We start from the raw sequence: 19,560 nt of genomic DNA on the forward strand, positions 1-19,560 counted from the left end.
TGGGGAGAGATTTTTGGGGTGGGGGGGTTGAGGGAGGGGGTTGAGCATCTCCTACCCCCCCCCTTTTGCCCCTGGGGGACCCCCAGAGGTGCCTGTAAAGGGTGTGGGGGGGCAATTTGGGGGGTGGGGGGCAATTTGGGGGGGGGGGCTGCGAGGTTTTTGGGGGGGGTTGAGCATCTCCTACCCCCTCCCCGACCTTTCCCCCTCCTCCCCCTCCAGGGGAATCTGGGGGGTCTCTGTTTGTGGAGAGGAGACATCGTTTCATCCAGGTGAGGTCGGATGGGGGGGGGGGGGGAGGGACACGCGCGACCCCTCCCCCTAAAAAGCGACCCCCCCCACCCCCAAAAAAGCTCGTGGGGGGGGTCGTTGTGGGGGTGAATCGATGCTTTGACCCCCCCTCCCCACGCACAGGTCGGGGTGTTGAGCTGGGGAACGGTGGAGCCGTGCACAGGGGGAGGGAGGAGAGGGGGAGGGGGCGGCGTGGGAGGGGTTAATGCGCCCCTCCCCCCCCCAAGGGCCGCCCCCCACGCGGGGGAAAAGCCCCCGACCCTCCCCCCGCGAGATTTCCACATCAACCTGTTCCGGATCCAACCCTGGTTACGTCGGGTCCTGGGGGAGGGGGCTGGGGGGGCTTCGTGGAGCTGCGGTGATGGGGACACGAGTGGGGAGGGGGGGGGGACACGAGAGGGGGTGGGGAGGGGTCTGTGGGGTGGGGGAGGGGGGGTCACGAGGGGAAATGGGGGGAGGGGGAGTGTTATGGGGGGGGCAACTCATGGGAGGGACCCCCATGGAGGAAAGGGGGGGTCAGTGGGTGGTCCACGGGGGATTCGCGTGGGGGGGGACACGAGGGGGGTGGGGAGGGGTCTGTGGGGTGGGGGAGGGGGGGTCACGAGGGGAAATGGGGGGAGGGGGAGTGTTATGGGGGGGGGCAACTCATGGAGGGACCCCCATGGAGGAAAGGGGGGGTCAGTGGGTGGTCCACGGGGGATTTGCGTGGGGGGGACACGAGGGGGTGGGGAGGGGTCTGTGGGGTGGGGGAGGGGGGATCACGGGGGGAAATGGGGGGAGGGGGGGGTATTATGGGGGGGCAACTCATGGAGAGACCCCCATGGAGGAAAGGGGGGGTCAGTGGGTGGTCCACGGGGGATTCGCGTGGGGTGGGGGGGTGACACGATGCACGTGGGGGGGGGGGATTCGCGTGGGGGGGGGGTCACACGGTGTGGGGGGGATTCACCAGGGGGAAGCTCATGGAGAAGACCCCAGGGAGTGACCCCCCCCTCCCTCCACGAAGAGACCCCTCCCCAACTCACAGACCCACGCGTGGACCCCCCCGACCCCCCCCAAATAAAGCCTCTGCCCCCCTCCCCCCCCCCCCAAAACCCGCTCTGAGCTTCCTCATTCCTCTCCCTGCGATTTGGGGGAGGGTCCGTGGTGGGGGGGGGGGGGGGTCCCAGCCCCTCGTGGGGGGGGTCTGAGGCGCGTGGGGGTGGTCTCGGACACGTGTGGGGCAGCCCCGACCCCCCCCCCCGCCCCACTTTCCACCCCCCCCCCCCACCCCCTTTCCCTGTGACTTCCCGTAACCGCGGGGGGGGGGCCGTGGGGAGGGGGCGGGGAGGGGGCGTGGGGAAGGGTTTGGGGGGGGGCGTGTCGGTGTTTCATAACCCACCCCCCAACAACCCCACGCGGAGCCACGGCCATGGCGGCTGCGCTCTTCAGGCTCCTCTTCCTCCTCAGCCCCTCCCAAGGTCAGTGGCCCGCGACCCCCACCCTCACCCACCCAAAATAACCCCACGGACCCCCCCCCCCCATCATTTACCCCCCTGCGACCACCCCACGGACCCCCCCCCACCGTGTCCCCCACCCCACTGACCCCCCCCCGATCATTTATACCCCCCCACGACCACCCCACGGACCCCCCCCCGTGACCGTGGATCCCCCTCCCACGGACCCACCCCCATCATTTACCCCCCCACGACCACCCCACGGACCCCCCCCCGGGTGTCCCCCACTCCCACGGACTCCCCTGGATCATTTACCCCCCCAACGACCACCCCACGGACCCCTCCCACCGTGTCCCCCACTCCCACGGACCCCCCCCTATCATTTACCCCCCCCAACGTCCACCCCACGGACCCCCCCCCCACCGTGTCCCCCACCCCACGGACCCCCCCCATGACCATGAATCCCCCTCCCACGGACCCCCCCCCACTATCATTTACCCCCCCCACGACCACCCCACAGACTCCCCCCCACCATGTCCCCCACCCCACGGACCCCCCCCCCCCCGATACCTTACCCCCCCACGACCACCTCACGGACCCCCCACTATCATTTACCCCCCCCGCGACCACCCCACGGACCCCCCCCACCGTGTCCCCCACTCCCACGGACCCCCCCCAATCATTTACCCCCCCACGACCACCCCACGGACCCCCCCCGTGACCATGAATCCCCCTCCCACGGACCCCCCCCCCATCATTTACCCCCCCACGACCACCCCACGGACCCCCCCCGTGACCATGAATCCCCCTCCCACGGACCCCCCCCCATCATTTACCCCCCCACGACCACCCCACGGACCCCCCCCCGTGACCGTGGATCCCCCTCCCACGGACCCCCCCCCATCATTTACCCCCCCACGACCACCCCACGGACCCCCCGCCATCATTTACCCCCCCACGACCACCCCACGGACCCCTCCCCCGATTATTTACCCCCCCCACGACCATCCCACGGACTCCCCACCATCATTTACCCCCCCCACGACCACCCCATGGACCCCCCCCCAATCATTTACCCCCCCACGACCACCCCACGGACCCCCCCCGTGACCATGAATCCCCCTCCCACGGACCCCCCCCCATCATTTACCCCCCCACGACCACCCCACGGACCCCCCCCCCGTGACCGTGGATCCCCCTCCCACGGACCCCCCCCATCATTTACCCCCCCACGACCACCCCACGGACCCCCCGCCATCATTTACCCCCCCCACGACCACCCCACGGACCCTTCCCCCGATTATTTACCCCCCCACGACCATCCCACAGACCCCCCCCACCGTGTCCCCCACCCCACGGACCCCCCCCCATGACCATGAATCCCACTCCCACGGCCCCCCACCAATCATTTACCCCCCCCACGACCACCCCACGGACCCCTCCCCCGATTATTTACCCCCCCCACGACCATCCCACGGACCCCCCACCATCATTTACCCCCCCACGACCACCCCATGGACCCCCCCCAATCATTTACCCCCCCACGACCACCCCACGGACCCCCCCCGTGACCATGAACTCCCCTCCCACGGCCCCCCCCCATCATTTACCCCCCCCACGACCACCCCACGGACCCCCCCCGTGACCATGTCTTTTGCCCTCCCCCTCCCCCCACCAGAGTCCCCGACGACCCCTCCCCACATCCCGACCCCCTCCTCGCCCCCCCCCGCGCTGTGACCCGGCCTCGGCCGCGATCGCGGGTGGGTGGGTGGAGCTGCTGGCGGGGGGGGAGGGGCTTCGCTATCGCTGCCCCCCCGGGAGCAGCCCCCTCCCCACCTCCTTCCGTCGCTGCGGCCCCGATGGCCTCTGGGACCCCCTGCCCGGGGGGGGCCCCCCCCGCTGCCACGGTCAGTCCCACGGGGGGGATGGGGGGGGTCTCTGGGGGTCGGGGAGGGGGCGTTTGGGGGTCTCTGAGGGTCGGGGAGGAGGGTTTTGGGGGTCTCTGGGGGTCGGGGAGGGGGGTTTTGGGGGGTCTCTGGGGGTCGATGAGGGGGGGTTTGAGGGTCTCTGGGGATCGGGGAGGGGGGTTTGGGGGGTCTCTGGGTACTGTGGGAAGTTATTGAGGGGGTTTGGGGGGGTTTGGGGGGTCTCTGAGGGTCGGGGAAGGGGGTTTTGGGGGGTCTCTGGGGATCGGGGAGGGGGGTTTGGGGGTCTCTGGGTACTGTGGGAAGTTATTGAGGGGGTTTGGGGGGGTTTGGGGGGTCTCTGAGGGTCGGGGAAGGGGGTTTTGGGGGGTCTCTGAGCACTGGGGGAGGTTATTGAGGGGGTCTGGGGGGGTCTGGGGGGGTCTCTGGGGGTCGGGGAGGGGGGATTTGGGGGTCTCTGAGCACTGGGGGAGGTTATTGAGGGGGTCTGGGGGGGTCTGGGGGGTCTCTGGGTGTAGGGGAGGGGGGTTTGGAGGTCTCTGGGCATTGGGGGAGGTTATTGAGGGGGTCTCAGGGGCAGTTGGGGGGGTCTCAGGGGCAGTTGGGGGGTCTCTGGGGCAATTGGGGGGGTCTCAGGGTCTGTTGGGGGGTCTCAGGGGCAGTTGGGGGGGTCTCAGGGGCAGTTGGGGGGTCTCAGGGGCTGTTGGGGGGGTCTCAGGGGCAGTTGGGGGGTCTCAGGGGCAGTTGAGGGGTCTCTGGGGCAATTGGGGGGTCTCAGGGGCAGTTGGGGGGGGTCTCAGGGGCAGTTGGGGGGTCTCAGGGGCTGTTGGGGGGGTCTCAGGGGCAGTTGGGGGGTCTCTGGGGCAGTTGGGGGCTCTCAGGGCAGTTGGGGGGTCTCAGGGGCAATTGGGGGGTCTCAGGGGCAGTTGGGGGGTCTCAGGGGCTGTTGGGGGGGTCTCAGGGGCAGTTGGGGGGTCTCAGGGGCAGTTGAGGGGTCTCTGGGGCAATTGGGGGGTCTCAGGGGCAGTTGGGGGGGTCTCAGGGGCAGTTGGGGGGTCTCTGGGGCAATTGGGGGGGTCTCAGGGGCAGTTGGGGGTCTCTGGGGCAGTTGGGGGCTCTCAGGGCAGTTGGGGGGTCTCAGGGGCAATTGGGGGGTCTCAGGGGCAGTTGGGGGGGTCTCAGGGACTTTTGGGGGGTCTCAGGGGATGTTGGGGGGGTCTCAGGGGCAGTTGGGGGGTCTCTGGGGCAATTGGGGGGGGTCTCAGGGCAGTTGGGGGGTCTCAGGGGGCAGTTGGAGGGTCTCAGGGCAGTTGGGGGGTCTCAGGGGCAATTGGGGGGTCTCAGGGGCAGTTGGAGGGTCTCAGGGCAGTTGGGGGGGTCTCAGGGGGTGTTGGGGGGGTCTCAGGGACTGTTGGGGGGTCTCAGGGGCAGTTGGGGGGGTCTCAGGGCAGTTGGGGGGGTCTCAGGGGCAGTTGGGGGGTCTCAGGGCAATTGGAGGGTCTCAGGGGCAGTTGGGTGGTCTCAGGGACTGTTGGGGGGGTCTCGGGGCAATTGGGGGGTCTCTGGGGCTGTTGGGGGGGTCTCAGGCGCTGTTGGGGGGTCTCAGGGGCAATTGGGGGGTCTCTGGGGCAGTTGGGGGGTCTCAGGGGGCAGTTGGGGGGTCTCAGGGGCAATTGGGGGGTCTCAGGGGCAGTTGGGGGGTCTCAGGGGCAATTGGGGGGTCTCAGGGGCAGTTGGGGGGTCTCAGGGCTCAGCTGTGCCCCCTCCCCAGCCGTGTGGTGCCCAGCCCCCCTGGAGTTCGAGCACGGCTGGTTCTGGCCCCGGGGGGGGGCGACACCCCCCCTGGCTCCCAGCTGGAATTCGGCTGCTTTGGGGGTTTCACCCTGAGGGGACCCCAAAAACTCGTCTGTGGAGCCGGGGGGAGATGGGAGGGGGCGACCCCCGTCTGTGACGATGGAGGTGAGGGGGATGGAGGCAATGTCCCCCCTAAATGTCACCCAAATCCCCCCAATATCCCCCCCAAATCCCCCCAAATCCCCTCAAATCCCCCCAAATCCTCCCCAATATCCCCTCATGTCCCCCCAAATCTCACCCAAATCCCCCCAATCACCCCCAAATCCTCCCCAAATCCCCCCAATCACCCCCAAATCCCCCCAAATCCTCCCATATCCCCCTCAAGTCACCCCCAATTCCCCTCAATCCCCTCCAATCACCCCCAAATCCTCCCCATATCTCCCCAATATCTCCCTAAATCCCCCCAAATCCCCCTCAATCCCCCCCAAATCACCCCCAAATCCTCCCCATATCCCATTCAATCCCCCCAAATCCCCCCAATCCCCCTCAATCCCCCCCAAATCCTCCCCATATCTCCCAATATCTCCCTAAATCCCCCCCAAATCCCCCTCAATCCCCCCAAATCCTCCCAAACCTCACCCAAATCCCCCCAAATCACCCCCAAATCCCCCCAATCCCCCTCAATCCCCCCAAATCACCCCTAAATCCTCCCCATATCCCATTCAATCCCCCCAGATCCTCCAATCCCCCCCAAATCCTCCCCATATCCCCCCAATATCTCCCCAAATCCCCCCAAATCCCCCTCAATCCCCTCAAATCCCCCCAATCCCCCTCAATCCCCCCAAATCCCCCCAAATCCTCCCCAAATCCCCCCAAATCTCACCCAAATCCCCCCAAATCTCACCCAAATCCCCCCAAATCCTCCCAAATCTCACCCAAATCTCCCCAAATCCCCCCCAAATCCCCCCGAAATCCCCCCAAATCCCCCCAAATCCTCCCATATCCCCCAAATCCCCCCAAATCTCACCCAAATCCCCCTCAAATTGTCCAAAATCCCCCCCAAATCCTCCCATATCCCCCAGATCCCCCCAAATCACCCCCAAATCCTCCCCATATCCCCCCAAATCACCCCAATATCCCCCAAATCCTCCCCATATCCCCCCAAATCACCCCCAAATCCCTCCAAATCCCCCCAAGTCACCCCCAATCCCCCTCAATCCCCCCAAATCACCCCCAAATCACCCAAATCCCCCAAATCCCCCCAAATCCTCCCATATCCCCCCAAATCCCCCCAAATCTCACCCAAATCCCCCTCAAATCCTCCAAAATCCCCCCCAAATACTCCCATATCCCCCAAATCCCCCCAAATCTCACCCAAATCCCCCTCAAATCCTCCAAAATCCCCCCCAAATACTCCCATATCCCCCAAATCCCCCCAAATCTCACCCAAATCCCCCTCAAATCCTCCAAAATCCCCCCCAAATCCTCCCATATCCCCCCCAAACCCCCCAAATCCCCCAAATCCCCCTCAATCCCCCCAAATCCCCCCCAAATCCCCCCGAAATCCCCCCAAATCCCCCCCAAATCCTCCCCTATCCCCCCCAAATCCTCCCATATCCCCCCTCAATCCCCCCAAATCCCCCCAAATCCCCCCGAAATCCCCCCAAATCCCCCTCAAATCCTCCCCTATCCCCCCCAAATCTCACCCAAATCCCCCCAATCCCCCCCTCTCACCCCTCTCCCCTTCTCCCCCCTCCCCCAGCCGGGGACTGTCCCGCCCCGGGGGTCCCGCCGGGTGCCACCAAGGAGGGGTCTCACTACGGGGTGGAGGGTCGCATCCGGTACCGGTGCCGAGCGGGGCTGAGCCTCGTGGGCTCCGCTGAACGCCGCTGCCTCGAGGGGGGGACGTGGAGCGGCACCGAGCCCCGATGCCGCGGTGAGGGGCGGGCGATGGGGAGGGGCTTTAAAGGGGTTCTGGGAGGGTCCCAGGGAGCAGGGAGGGGAATTGGGGGGGGTCCTGGGAGGGTCTAGTGGGGTCCTGAGGGGATCTGGGGGGTGCTGGGGGGGGTTAAGGGGGTTGTGGGGGGGTCCCAGGGAGCAGGGAGGGGAATTGGGGGGGTCCTGGGAGGGTCTAGTGGGGTCCTGAGGGGATCTGGGGGTGCTGGGGGGGGTTAAGGGGGTTGTGGGGGGATCCCAGGGAACAGGGAGGGGAATTGGGGGGTTTGGGGGGGTTTAAGAGGGTCCTGAGGTGATCTGGGGGGTCCTTGGAGAGGGTTTAAGGGGGTTCTGGGGGGGTCCCAGGGGGCAGGGAGGGGAATTGGGGGGGGTCTTGGGAGGGTCTTGGGGGGTCCTGAGGTGATCTGGGGGGTCCTAGGGGGGTTCTGGGGAGATTTAAGGGGGTTCTGAGGGGTCCTGGGGGGGTTAAGGGTGTTCTGGGGGGGTCCCAGGGGGCAGGGAGGGGAATTGGGGGGTCCTGGAAGGGTTTAGGAGGGTCCTGAGGGATTCTGGGGGGTCCTGGGGGGGGGTTAAGGGAGTTCTGGGGGGGTCCCAGGGGGCAGGGAGGGAAATTGGGGGGTCCTGGGGGGGTCTAGAGGGGTCCTGGGGGGGCTTAAGGGGGTTCTGGGAGGGTCCCAGGAGGTGGGGAGGGGAATTGGGGGGGTTCAGAGGGGTCCTTGAGGGGGCTTTTGGGGTGTCCCGGGGTTCAGGGGGGGTCCTGGGGGTGGGGGATGGTCATGGTGACCCCCCCTGACCTTTGCCCCCCCTCCCCCAGACCCCAATTCCTTCGACCCCCCCGAGGCTGCGGCCGCCTCGTTCCTGGCGTCGCTGGCCCAGACCGTGGAGGTGGCCGAGAGCAACAACACCAGAGGTGGCCATGGGGGGCCCTTGGTGGCCTTGGGGGGCTCTTGGTGGCCATGGGGGGCCCTTGGTGGCCATGGGGGGCTCTTGGTGGCCATGGGTGGGGTTTGATGGCCATATGGTGCTGTTGGTGGCCATGGGAGGCTTTTGGTGGCCTTGGGGGGCCCTTGGTGGCCTTGGGGGGCTTTTGGTGGCCATGGGGGGCCCTTGGTGGCCTTGGGAAGCTCTTGGTGGCCATGGGGGGCCCTTGGTGGCCTTGGGGGGCTTTTGGTGGCCATGGGGGGCCCTTGGTGGCCTTGGGAAGCTCTTGGTGGCCATGGGGGGCCCTTGGTGGCCTTGGGGGGCTTTTGGTGGCCATGGGGGGCTCTTGGTGGCCATAGACGAGGGTTGATGGCCATGGGAGACTCTTGGTGGCCATGAGGGGGCTCTTGATGGCCATGGGAAGCTTTTGGTGGCCATGGGGAGCTCTTGGTGGCCATGGGGGGCTCTTGATGTCCATGGGAAGCTTTTGGTGGCCATGGGGAGCTCTTGGTGGCCATGGGAAGCTTTTGGTGGCCATGGGGGGCTCTTGATGGCCATGGGAGACTCTTGGTGGCCATGGGAGACTCTTGGTGGCCATGAGGGGGCTCTTGATGGCCATGGGTTGCTGTTGGTGGCCATAGGAAGCTCTTGGTGGCCATGGGGGGGGTTGATGGCCATGGGGGGCTTTTGGTGGCCATGGGGGGCTCTTGGTGGCCATGGGGGGCTTTTGGTGGCCATGGGGGGCTCTTGATGTCCATGGGAAGCTTTTGGTGGCCATGGGTTGCTGTTGGTGGCCATGGGGGGCTTTCAGTGGCCATGGGGGGGTTTTGGTGGCCATGGGGGGCTCTTGGTGGCCATGGGAAGCTTTTGGTGGCCATGGGGGGCTCTTGATGACCATGGGCTGCTGTTGGTGGCCATGGGGGACTTTTGGTGGCCATGGGGGACTCTTGATGGCCATGGGGGGCTTTCAGTGGCCATGGGGAGGATTTGATGGCCATGGGCTGCTTTTGGTGGCCATGGGGGGCTTTCAGTGGCCATGGGGGGGTTTTGGTGGCCATGGGGGGCTCTTGGTGGCCATGGGGGGCTTTTGGTGGCCATGGGGGGCTCTTGGTGGCCATGGGGAGGATTTGATGGCCATGGGCTGCTTTTGGTGGCCATGGGGGGCTTTCAGTGGCCATGGGGGGCTCTTAATGGCCATGGGGGGCTCTTGGTGGCCATGGGGGGCTTTCAGTGGCCATGGGGAGGATTTGATGGCCATGGGCTGCTTTTGGTGGCCATGGGGGGCTTTCAGTGGCCATGGGGAGCTTTTGTTGGCCATGGGGGGCTCTTGGTATGGCCATGGGGGGCTTTCAGTGGCCATGGGGGGGTTTTGGTGGCCATGGGAAGTTTTTGGTGGCCATGGGGGGGCTTTTGATGGCCATGGGGGAGGGTTGATGGCCATGGGCTGCTTTTGGTGGCCATGAGGGGCTCTTGGTGGCCATAGGGAGACTTTTGGTGGCCATATGGTGCTGTTGGTGGCCATGTGAGACTTGATGGCCATGGGGGGCTCTTGGTGGCCCATGGGGAAGATTTGATGGCCATGGGAAGCTTTTGGTGGCCATGGGGGGCTTTCAGTGGCCATGGGGGGGGTTTTGGTGGCCATATGGTGCTGTTGGTGGCCATGGGGGGCTTTTGATGGCCATGGGGGAGGGTTGATGGCCGTGGGGGGCTCTTGGTGGCCATGGGGAGGATTTGATGGCCATGGGCTGCTTTTGGTGGCCATGGGGGGCTTTCAGTGGCCATGGGGGGGTTTTGGTGGCCACGGGGGGAGTTGTGGTGGCCGCTGTGTGCCCCTGGGGGGGGGTCTGAGGCCGTGTCCCCCCCAGCCCCCACAGAGAAGCGCCGCATCCGCCTCGGCCCTGGCGCCGCCCTCAACATCTTCCTGGTGCTGGACGCGTCGCAGAGCGTCAGCCCCGACGACTTCAGCGGCGCCACGGGGGCCCTGGGGCAGCTGGTGGAGAAGGTGGGAGCCCCCCAAATCAACCCCCCCCCCAACGACCCCCACAAAGCCCTCAGACACCCCTCAAAGCCCCCCAGAGCCCCCAGAGCCCCTCAAATCCATGAGACACCCCCAAAGCCTCCTAATGCCCCTCAGAGCCCCCCAAAGCCCTGAGACCCCCCCAAAGCCCCCAGAGACCCCCAAATCCCTGAGACACCCAAAGCCCCCCAGAGCCCCCCAAAGCCCCCCAGAGCCCCCCAAATCCCTGAGACACCCCAAATCCCTGAGACACCCCCAAAGCCCTGAGACCTCCCAAAGCCCCCCAGAGCCCCCCAAATCCCTGAGAGTCCCCCAAAGCCCCCCAAATCCCTGAGACTCCCCAAAGTCCCCCAGAGCCCCCCAAATCCCTGAGACTCCCCCAAAGCCCCCCAAAGCCCCCAAATCCCTTGGGACCACCCCTAAGCCCCCCAGAGCCCCTCAAATCCCTGAGTCCCCCAAAGCCCCCCAAAGCCCCCCAAATCCCTTGGGACCACCCCTAAGCCCCCCAGAGCCCCTCAAATCCCTGAGTCCCCCAAAGCCCCCCAGAGCCCCCCAAATCCCTGAGACCCCCCCAAAGCCCCCAGAGCCCCTCAAATCCCTGAGACCCCCCCAAAGCCCCCCAGAGCCCCTCAAATCCCCGAGACCCCCCCAAAGCCCCCCAGAGCCCCCCAAAGCCCCCCAAATCCCGGAGACTCCCCAAAGTCCCCCAGAGCTCCTCAAATCCCTGAGACCCCCCCAAAGCCCCCCAGAGCCCCTCAAATCCCTGAGAGCCCCCAAAGCCCCCCAAAGCCCCCCAAATCCCTGAGACTCCCAAAGCCCCCCAGAGCCCCCCAAATCCCTGAGACACCCCCAAATCCCTGAGACACCCCCAAAGCCCTGAGACCTCCCAAAGCCCCCCAGAGCCCCCCAAATCCCTGAGACCCCCCCAAAGCCCCCAAAGCCTCCCAAATCCCTGAGACTCCCCCAAAGCCCCCCAGAGCCCCCCAAATCCTTGGGACCACCCCTAAGCCCCCCCCAACCACTCCAGTGCCCCTGGGAGCCCCCCAAATCCCTTGGGATCCCCCTAAGCCCCCTGACACCCCCCCTAAGCCCCCCTCAACCACTCCCAATGCCCCCCAGAGCCCCCCAAAACCCCTGAAACCCCCCTAAGCCCCCCCAACCACTCCCAGTGCCCCTGGGAGCCCCCGAAATCCCTTGGGACCCCCCCAAGCCCCCTGACACCCCTGCTAAGACCCCCTCAACCACTGCCAGTGCCCCTGGGAGCCCTCCAAATCCCTTGGGATCCCCCTAAGCCCCCTGACACCCCCCTAAGCCCCCCTCAACCACTGCCAATGCCCCTGGGAGCCCCCCAAATCACTTGAGACCCCCCCTAAGCCCCCTGACACCCCCCTCAACCACTCCCAGTGCCCCTGGGAGCCCCCCAAATCCTTTGGGACCCCCCCTAAACCCCCTGACACCCCCCTCAACCACTCCCAGTGCCCCTGGGAGCCCCCCCCCAGCTCTCCCCAGCACCCTCCAACCATCCTGACCTCCCCCCATAACCCCTCCCCAACCACTCCCAACACCCCTGAGACCCCTCCCCCAGGTCCCCTGAGACACCCCCACCCCCTAAATCCCGCCCCCCCAGATTGCCAGCTACGGGACCTCCCCCACTACGGCATCGTGACGTTTGGGACCGAGGCTCGGGTGGTGCTGAGCCCCACTGAGCCCCGCGCCAGCGACGGCACCTGGGTGCAGCAACTGCTCGAGGGGCTCTCCAACAAAGGTGGGGAGGGGCTGGGGGGGTCCTAAGGGGCTTTATGGGGGGCTGGGGGGGGCTCCTGAGGGGCTTTATGGGGGGATAGAGGGGGTCCTGAGGGGCTCTATGGGGGCTTTGAGGGGTCCTGAGGGGTGTTACAGGGGTTTTGGGGGGCTTTGGGGGGTCCTGAGGGGTGTTACAGGGGGTTTTGGGGGGCTTTGGGGGGTCCTGAGGGGTGTTACAGGGGGGTTTTGGGGGGCTGAGGGGGTCCTAAGGGGCATTATGGGGGGCTGGGGGGTGTTACAGGGGGTTTTGGGGGGCCTGGGGGGAGTCCTGAGGGGTGTTACAGGGGGTTTTGGGGGCTGAGGGGGTCCTAAGGGGCATTATGGGGTCCTGAGGGTGTTACAGGGGGGTTTTGGGGGCTGGGGGGGGTCCTAAGGGGCATTATGGGGGGCTGGGGGGGTCCTGAGGGGTGTTACAGGGGGTTTTGGGGGGCTGAGGGGGTCCTAAGGGGCATTATGGGGGGCTGGGGGGGTCCTGAGGGGTGTTACAGGGGGTTTTGGGGGGCTGAGGGGTCCTAAGGGGCATTATGGGGGGCTGGGGGTGTTACAGGGGGTTTTGGGGGGCCTGGGGGGAGTCCTGAGGGGTGTTACAGGGGATTTTGGGGGGCTGGGGGGTTCTGAGGGGCTCTATGGGGGGGCTAGGGGGGTCTTGAGGGGTGTTACAGGGGGTTTTGGGGGGCTGGGAGGGGTCCTGAGGGGCTCTATGGGGGCTTTGGGGGGTCCTGAGAGTTGTTATAGGGGGGTTTTGGGGGGCTGAGGGGCTCTGTGGGGTTTTGGGGTGCTCTGTGGTTCTGGGGGGCTCTGGGGGTGTTTTGGGGGGTCTCTGACCCCTGACCCCCCCCAGCCCACATGTGGCAGCCCCCCCATGAGGGAGGAGCTGCAGCAGCAGCAGCAGCTCTGGGGGGGTTTGGGGGGCTCTGGGGAGTTTTGGGGGGCTCTGGTGGGGTTTTGGGGTGCTCTGTGGTTCTGGGGGGCTCTGAGGAGATTTTGGGGGGTCCATGTGGGGGGTCTCTGACCCCTGACCCCCCCCAGCCCACATGTGTGAGCCCCCCCATGAGAGAGGAGCTGCAGCAGCAGCAGCATCTCTGGGAGGGCTTGGGGGGCTCTGGGGGGGTTTTGGGGTGCTCTGTGGTTCTGGGGGGCTCTGGGGGTGTTTTGGGGGGGGTCTCTGACCCTCGCCCCCCCCCAGCGCATGCGCAGAAGCCGGGCACCAACCCCCAGGCGGCGCTGCGGGCTGTTTACGGGCTGCTGGTGCAGCAGGAGCTGGAGGAGCAGCAGCGGGGGCTGCGACCCCCCCCCGTCACCAACAGCACCCGGCACGTCATCGTCATCGTCACTGATGGTGGGGGAGACCCCCCCCCCAAACCCCCAGAACCCCCCCAAACCCACTGAGACCCCTCAAATCACCTGAGAACCCACCAAATCACCTGGGACCCCCCTAAAGCCCAGGACTCCCCCAAACCCACTGAGACCCCCCAAAACCCACTGAGACCCCCCCCCAAACCCACTGAGATGCCCCCAAACCCAATGGGACCCCCCAAATCACCTGAGACCCCCCCCAAACCCACTGAGACTCCCCCCAAATTACCTGGGATCCCCCAAATCCCCAGGACCCCCCCAAACCCACTGAGACCCCTCAAACCACCCCCAGAGCCCCCCCAAACCCCAATGGGACCCCCCAATCACCTGAGACCCCCCCCAAACCCCCCCAAACCCACTAAGACCCCCCCCAAATTACCTGGGATCCCCCCAACCCCAAGGACCCCCCTAAACCCCCCCAATTCCCCTGAGACCCCCCTTAAATACCCTGGGGACCCCCCTTAATGCCCCTGAGACCCCCCCAAATACCCTGAGACCCCCCCAAATACCCTGAGACCCCCCAATGCCCCTGAGACCCCCCCAAATACCCTGAGACCCCCAATGCCCCTGAGACCCCCCCCAAATGCCTTGAAACCCCCCAAAACCCTCCTGGAACCCCCCCCCCAATGCCCCTCAGACCCCCCCCAAATACCCTGGGACCCCCCCCCAAATACCCTGGGACCCCCCTCAATCCCCTGAGACCCCCCCAAATACCCTAGGACCCCCCCTCAATGCCCCCGAGACCCCTCCAATGCCCCTGAGACCCCCCAAATACCCTGAGACCCCCCCAAACCCCTTGAAACCCCCCTTAAACCCCCCCCAATTCCCCTGAGACCCCCCCAAATACCCTGGGACCCCCCTCAATGCCCTGAAACCCCCCTCAAACCCCCCCAAACCCCTCCCTAAACCCCCCCAATTCCCCTGAGACCCCTCCAAATACACTGGGATCCCCTCAATGCCCCTGAGACCCCCCCAAATGTCTTGAAATCCCCCTTAACCCCCCCCCAATGCCCCTGAGACCCCCCCCAAATGCCTTGAAACCCCCCAAAACCCTCCTGGAACCCCCCCCAATGCCCCTGAGACCCCCCCAAATACCCTGGGACCCCCCCCCAAATACCCTGAGACCCCCCCAAACCCCTTGAAACCCCCCCTAAACCCCCCCAATTCCCCTGAGCCCCCCCCCCCAAATACCCTGGGACCCCCCCCAAATACCCTGAGACCCCCCCCCAAACCCCTTGAAACCCCCCTTAAACCCCCCCAGTTCCCCTGAGACCCCCCCTTAATGCCCCTGGGACCCCCCCAATCCCCTGAGACCCCCCCAAACCCCTTGAAACCCCCTTTAAACCCCCACAATTCCCCTGAGACCCCCCCCAAATACCCTGGGACCCCCTTTAATGCCCCTGAGACCCCCCCAAATACCCTGGGACCCCCCCCCAACTCCCTTGAAACCCCCCCTAAACCCCCCCAATTCCCCTGAGACCCCCCCAAATACCCTGGGACCCCCCTTAATGCCCCTGAGACCCCCCCAAATACCCTGAGACCCCCTTCCTAGAGCCCCCCCCCTCTATTTTTGCCCCCCCCAGGTCGGGTCAATATGGGGGGGTCCCCGGTCCCCGTTATCCACCAGATCCGGGAGCTGCTGAGCATCGGCCGCGACCCCCGGGACGACCGGGAGGACTTTTTGGGTGGGGGGAGGGGGCCGAGGAGGGGAGTGGTCGGGAGATTTGGGGGGGAGGGGCACTGGGAGGGGTTTGGGGGGATGGGTGAAGGAGGTTGGGGGGGGATTTGGGAGGGTTTGGGGGGGATTTGAGGGGCTTTGGGGGAGGGATAGAGGGGGGGCTGGGGGGCTTTTGGGGGGTCTGAGGGGTGATTGAGGGGGTTTGGGGGCTTTTGGGGGGTCTGAGGGGTGATTGAGGGGGTTTGGGGGCTTTTGGGGGGTCTGAGGGGGTTTGGGGGCTTTTTTGGGGGTTTGGATGGCTTTTGGGGGGTCTGAGGGGTGATTGAGGTGGTTTGGGGGGCTTTTGGGGGGTCTGAGGGGGTGTCTGAGGGGGTTTGGGGGGCTTTTGGGGGGTCTGAGGGGTGATTGAGTGGTTTGGGGGGTCTGAGGGGTGATTGAGGGGGTTTGGGGGCTTTTGGGGGTCTGAGGGGATTTGGGGGCCTTTTTGGGGGTTTGGATGGCTTTTGGGGGGTCTGAGGGGGTTTGGGGGGCTTTTGGGGGGTCTGAGGGGATTTGGGGGCCTTTTTTGGGGGTTTGGATGGCTTTTGGGGGGTCTGAGGGGGTTTGGGGGGCTTTATTGGGGGGTCTGAGGGGGTTTGGGGGGCTTTTGGGGGGGGTTTGAATGGCTTTTGGGGGATTTGGGGGTTTGGGGGGCATTTGGGGGGTCTGAGGGGGTTTGGGGGGCTTTTGGGGGGGTTTGAATGGCTTTTGGGGGGTTTGGGGGGCTTTGGGGGTCTGAGGGGGTTTGGGGGGCTTTTGGGGGGGTCTGAGGTGTGATTGAGGGGGTTTGAGGGGCTTTTGGGGGGTCTGAGGGGGTTTGGGGGGCTTTTGGGAGGTCTGAGGGGTGTCTGAGGGGTATCTGAGGGGGTTTGAGGGGCTTTTGGGGGTCTGAGGGGTGATTGAGGGGGTTTGGGGGGCTTTTTGGGGGGTCTGAGGGGGTTTGGGGGGCTTTTTTGGGGGTTTGGATGGCTTTTGGGGGGGTCTGAGGGGGTTTGGGAGGCTTTTGGGGGATCTGAAGCTGTTTGGGGGGCGTTTGGGGGTCTGAGGGGGTTTGGGGGGTTTTATTGGGGGGTCTGAGGGGGTTTAGGGGGCTTTGGGGGGTCTGAGGGGTGTCTGAGGGGGTTTGGGGGGGATTTGGGGGATCTGAAGCTGTTTGGGGGGTTTTGGGGGCGTTTGGGGGGTCTGAGGGGGTTTGGGGGGCTTTTGGGGGATCTGAAGCTGTTTGGGGGGCGTTTGGGGGGTCTGAGGGGATTTGGGGGGGTTTTATTGGGGGGGTCTGAGGGGATTTGGGGGGCTTTGGGGGGTCTGAGGGGTTTAGGGGGCTTTTTGGGGGGTTTGGATGGCTTTTGGGGGGTCTGAGGGGTTTTGGGGGGTTTGGGGGGCATTTTTGGGGGTCTGAGGGGGTTTGGGGGGCATTTGGGGGGTCTGAGGGGGGTTTTGGGGGGGTTTGGGGGGTCTGAGGGGATTTGATGGGCTATTTTGGGGGGTCTGAGGGGGTTTTGGGGGCTTGGGGGCTCTGGGGGGGTCTGAGGGAGTTTGGGGGGTGTTTGGGAGGAGTCTGGGGTGGGTTTCGGAGCACTGGGAGGGTTGGGGGGGGTCTCAGAGGGTTTGGGGGGGTCTGAGGGGGTTTGGGGGGGTCTGAAGGGGTTTGGGGGGGTCTGTGGGGATTTGGGGGAGCCCCCCCCGGTGACATGGGCCCCCCCTTCCCCCAGATGTCTACGTGTTTGGGGTGGGGGCCGAGGTGCACGTGGAGACCCTGAACGCGCTGGCGTCGCACAAGGACGGGGAGCAGCACGTGTTCCTGCTCAGGGGGCCCCTGGACCTGCAGGAGACCTTCCACCACATGATTGGTACCCCAAAATCACCCCAAAGCACCCCAAAATCACCCCCAAAGCCACCCCCAAATCACTCCTTGCCTTCCACTGCATGATTGGGACCCCAAAGCACCCCAAAACAGCCCCAAAACTGCCCCAAAACCCATCCTCAAGTCACCCCAAAACATCCCTCACCTTCCACTGCATGGTTGATACCCCAAAACACCCCAAAGCACCCCAAAATCACCCCCAAAGCCACCCCCAAATCATCCCCAACCTTCTACTGCGTGATTGGGATCCCAAAGCACCCCAAAACAGCCCCAAAACCCATCCTCAAGTCACCCCAAAACATCCCTCACCTTCCACTGCATGGTTGATACCCCAAAACACCCCAAAGCACCCCAAAATCATCCCAAAACCACTCTCAAATCACCCCTCATCTTCCACTGCATGATTGGGACCCCAAAATACCCCAAAGCACCCCAACATCACCCCCAAAGCCACCCCCAAATCACCCCTCACCTTCCACCCCACGATTGGGACCCCAAAACAGCCCCAAAACTGCCCCAAAACCCATCCCCAAGTCACCCCAAAACATCCCTCACCTTCCTCTGCATGATTGGGACCCCAAGACACCCCAAAGCACCCCAAAATCACCCCCAAACACCCCAAAACCCATCCCAAAATCACTCTCCACTTTCCACCCCACGATTGGGACCCCAAAACACCCCAAAGCACCCCAAAATCACCCCAGAACACCCTAAAACCACCCCCAAACCTCCATCACCTTCCATGTCAAGATTGGGACCCCCAAAACGGCCCAAACCAGCCCAAAATCACCCCAAAAAGGCCCCAAAACACCCCAAAATCATCTCTCACCTTCCACCTCATGATTGATACCCCAAAACACCCCAAAACAGCGTCAAAGTCACCCCCAAATCCTTCCAAAACACCCCAAAATCACCCCCAGACCCCCCTCGTCTTCCACTGCATGATTGGGACCCCAATACAGCCCCAAATCACCCCAAAACACCCCAAAAATGGCCCCAAACCCATCCCCAAATCACTCCCAAGCCCCCATCACATTCCACCCCAAGATTGGGACCCCAAAACTCCCCAAAACACCCCTAAATCACCCCCAAATCCCCCCAAAATCACCCCAACCCCCCAAATCCCCCACAAGCCCAACGAAACCCCCCCAATCTTCCCCCAAATAGCCCCCCAAAGCCTCCAAAACCTCCCCAAAATCCCTCCCAAACCCCAAATCCCCCCAAGAGACCCCAAGAGCCCCCCAAAACCCCCCAAAAGCCCCCCAAAACCCCCCCAGACGAGAGTGAGACCCTCGGGCTCTGCGGCATCAGCCGCGACTTCGGCAGCGCCAGCGACAGGGAGAGGAACCCCTGGCACAGCACCGTCACCATCACTGTGAGGGGGCTTGGGGGGCTTTGGGGGGGCTTTGGGGGGCTTTGGAGGGGGATTTGGGGGTGCTGGGGGGTCTGGGGGGTGTCTTAGAGGGGTTTGAAGGGGTTTGAGGGGGTTTGAGGGGGTGTTTAGGTACTGAATGTGCAGTAGGAGGTGGTGGGGAGGGGGTTTGGGGGGGTCTTGGGAGGGCTTTGGGGGGCTTTGAGGGGCTTTGGAGGGGAATTTGGGGGTGCTGGGGGGTCTTGGGGGTGTCTTGGAGGGGCTTTGGGGGGCTTTGGTGGGCTTTGGAAGGGATTTGGGGGTGCTGGGGGGTCTTGGGGGTGTCTTAGAGGGGTTTGAAGGGGTTTGAGGGGGTTTAGGGGGCGTTTAGGTACTGGATGTGCAGCAGGAGGTGGTGGGGAGGGGGTTTGGGGGGGCTTTGGGGGGCTTTGGGGGCTTTGGGGGGCTTTGGAAGGGATTTGGGGGTGCTGGGGGGTCTTGGGGGTGTCTTAGAGGGGTTTGAAGGAGTTTAGGGGGCGTTTAGGTACTGAATGTGCAGTGGGAGGGGGTTTGGGGGGGCTTTGGGGGGCTTTGGAGGGGATTTGAGGGTGCTGGGGGGTCTTGGGGGTGTCTTGGAGGGGTTTTGGGGGGTTTGAGGGGGTTTAAGGGGCTTTTAGGTACTGAATGTGAAGTAGGAGGTGGTGGGGAGGGGGTTTGAGGGGGGCTTTGGGGGGGGTTTGGAGGGTGTTTTGGGGTCTGGAGGGTCTGGAGGGGTGTCTTGGGGGGCTTGAGGGGGCTTTGGGGGGCTTTGGAGGGGAGTTTGGGGGTGCTGGGGGGTCTTGGGGGTGTCTTAGAGGGGTTTGAAGGGGTTTGAAGGGGCTTTGGAGGGGTTTAGGGGGTGTTTAGGTACTGAATGTGCAGTAGGAGGTGGTGGGGAGGGGGTTTGGGGGGCTTTGGGGGGGCTTTGGAGGGTGTTTTGGGGTCTGGAGGGTCTGGAGGGGTGTCTTGGGGGGCTTGAGGGGGCTTTGGGGGGCTTTGGAGGGGAGTTTGGGGGTGCTGGGGGGTCTTGGGGGTGTCTTAGAGGGGTTTGAAGGGGTTTGAAGGGGCTTTGGAGGGGTTTAGGGGGTGTTTAGGT

At 64.8% G+C, this 19,560-nt stretch overlaps 1 protein-coding gene across 1 annotated transcript in view; it reads left to right on the forward strand.

Annotated features, from left to right (window-relative positions):
* The first annotated feature begins 1,696 nt into the window (after positions 1-1,696).
* Positions 1,697-19,560, forward strand: part of LOC133629593 (complement factor B-like) — a 30,518-nt gene continuing 12,654 nt past the window's right edge. The window contains exons 1-12 of the mRNA XM_062020248.1: positions 1,697-1,745; positions 3,457-3,628; positions 5,418-5,605; positions 7,203-7,376; positions 8,211-8,306; positions 10,183-10,319; positions 11,811-11,919; positions 11,962-12,099; positions 13,324-13,476; positions 15,077-15,178; positions 16,923-17,060; positions 18,352-18,449. Coding sequence (XP_061876232.1) covers positions 1,697-1,745; positions 3,457-3,628; positions 5,418-5,605; positions 7,203-7,376; positions 8,211-8,306; positions 10,183-10,319; positions 11,811-11,919; positions 11,962-12,099; positions 13,324-13,476; positions 15,077-15,178; positions 16,923-17,060; positions 18,352-18,449 — 1,554 coding nt within the window. The remainder of the gene's footprint in view (positions 1,746-3,456; positions 3,629-5,417; positions 5,606-7,202; positions 7,377-8,210; positions 8,307-10,182; positions 10,320-11,810; positions 11,920-11,961; positions 12,100-13,323; positions 13,477-15,076; positions 15,179-16,922; positions 17,061-18,351; positions 18,450-19,560) is intronic.

This window comes from Colius striatus, unplaced genomic scaffold (assembly GCF_028858725.1).
Source record: "Colius striatus isolate bColStr4 unplaced genomic scaffold, bColStr4.1.hap1 scaffold_86, whole genome shotgun sequence".
In the NCBI taxonomy this organism is placed as follows: domain Eukaryota; kingdom Metazoa; phylum Chordata; class Aves; order Coliiformes; family Coliidae; genus Colius; species Colius striatus.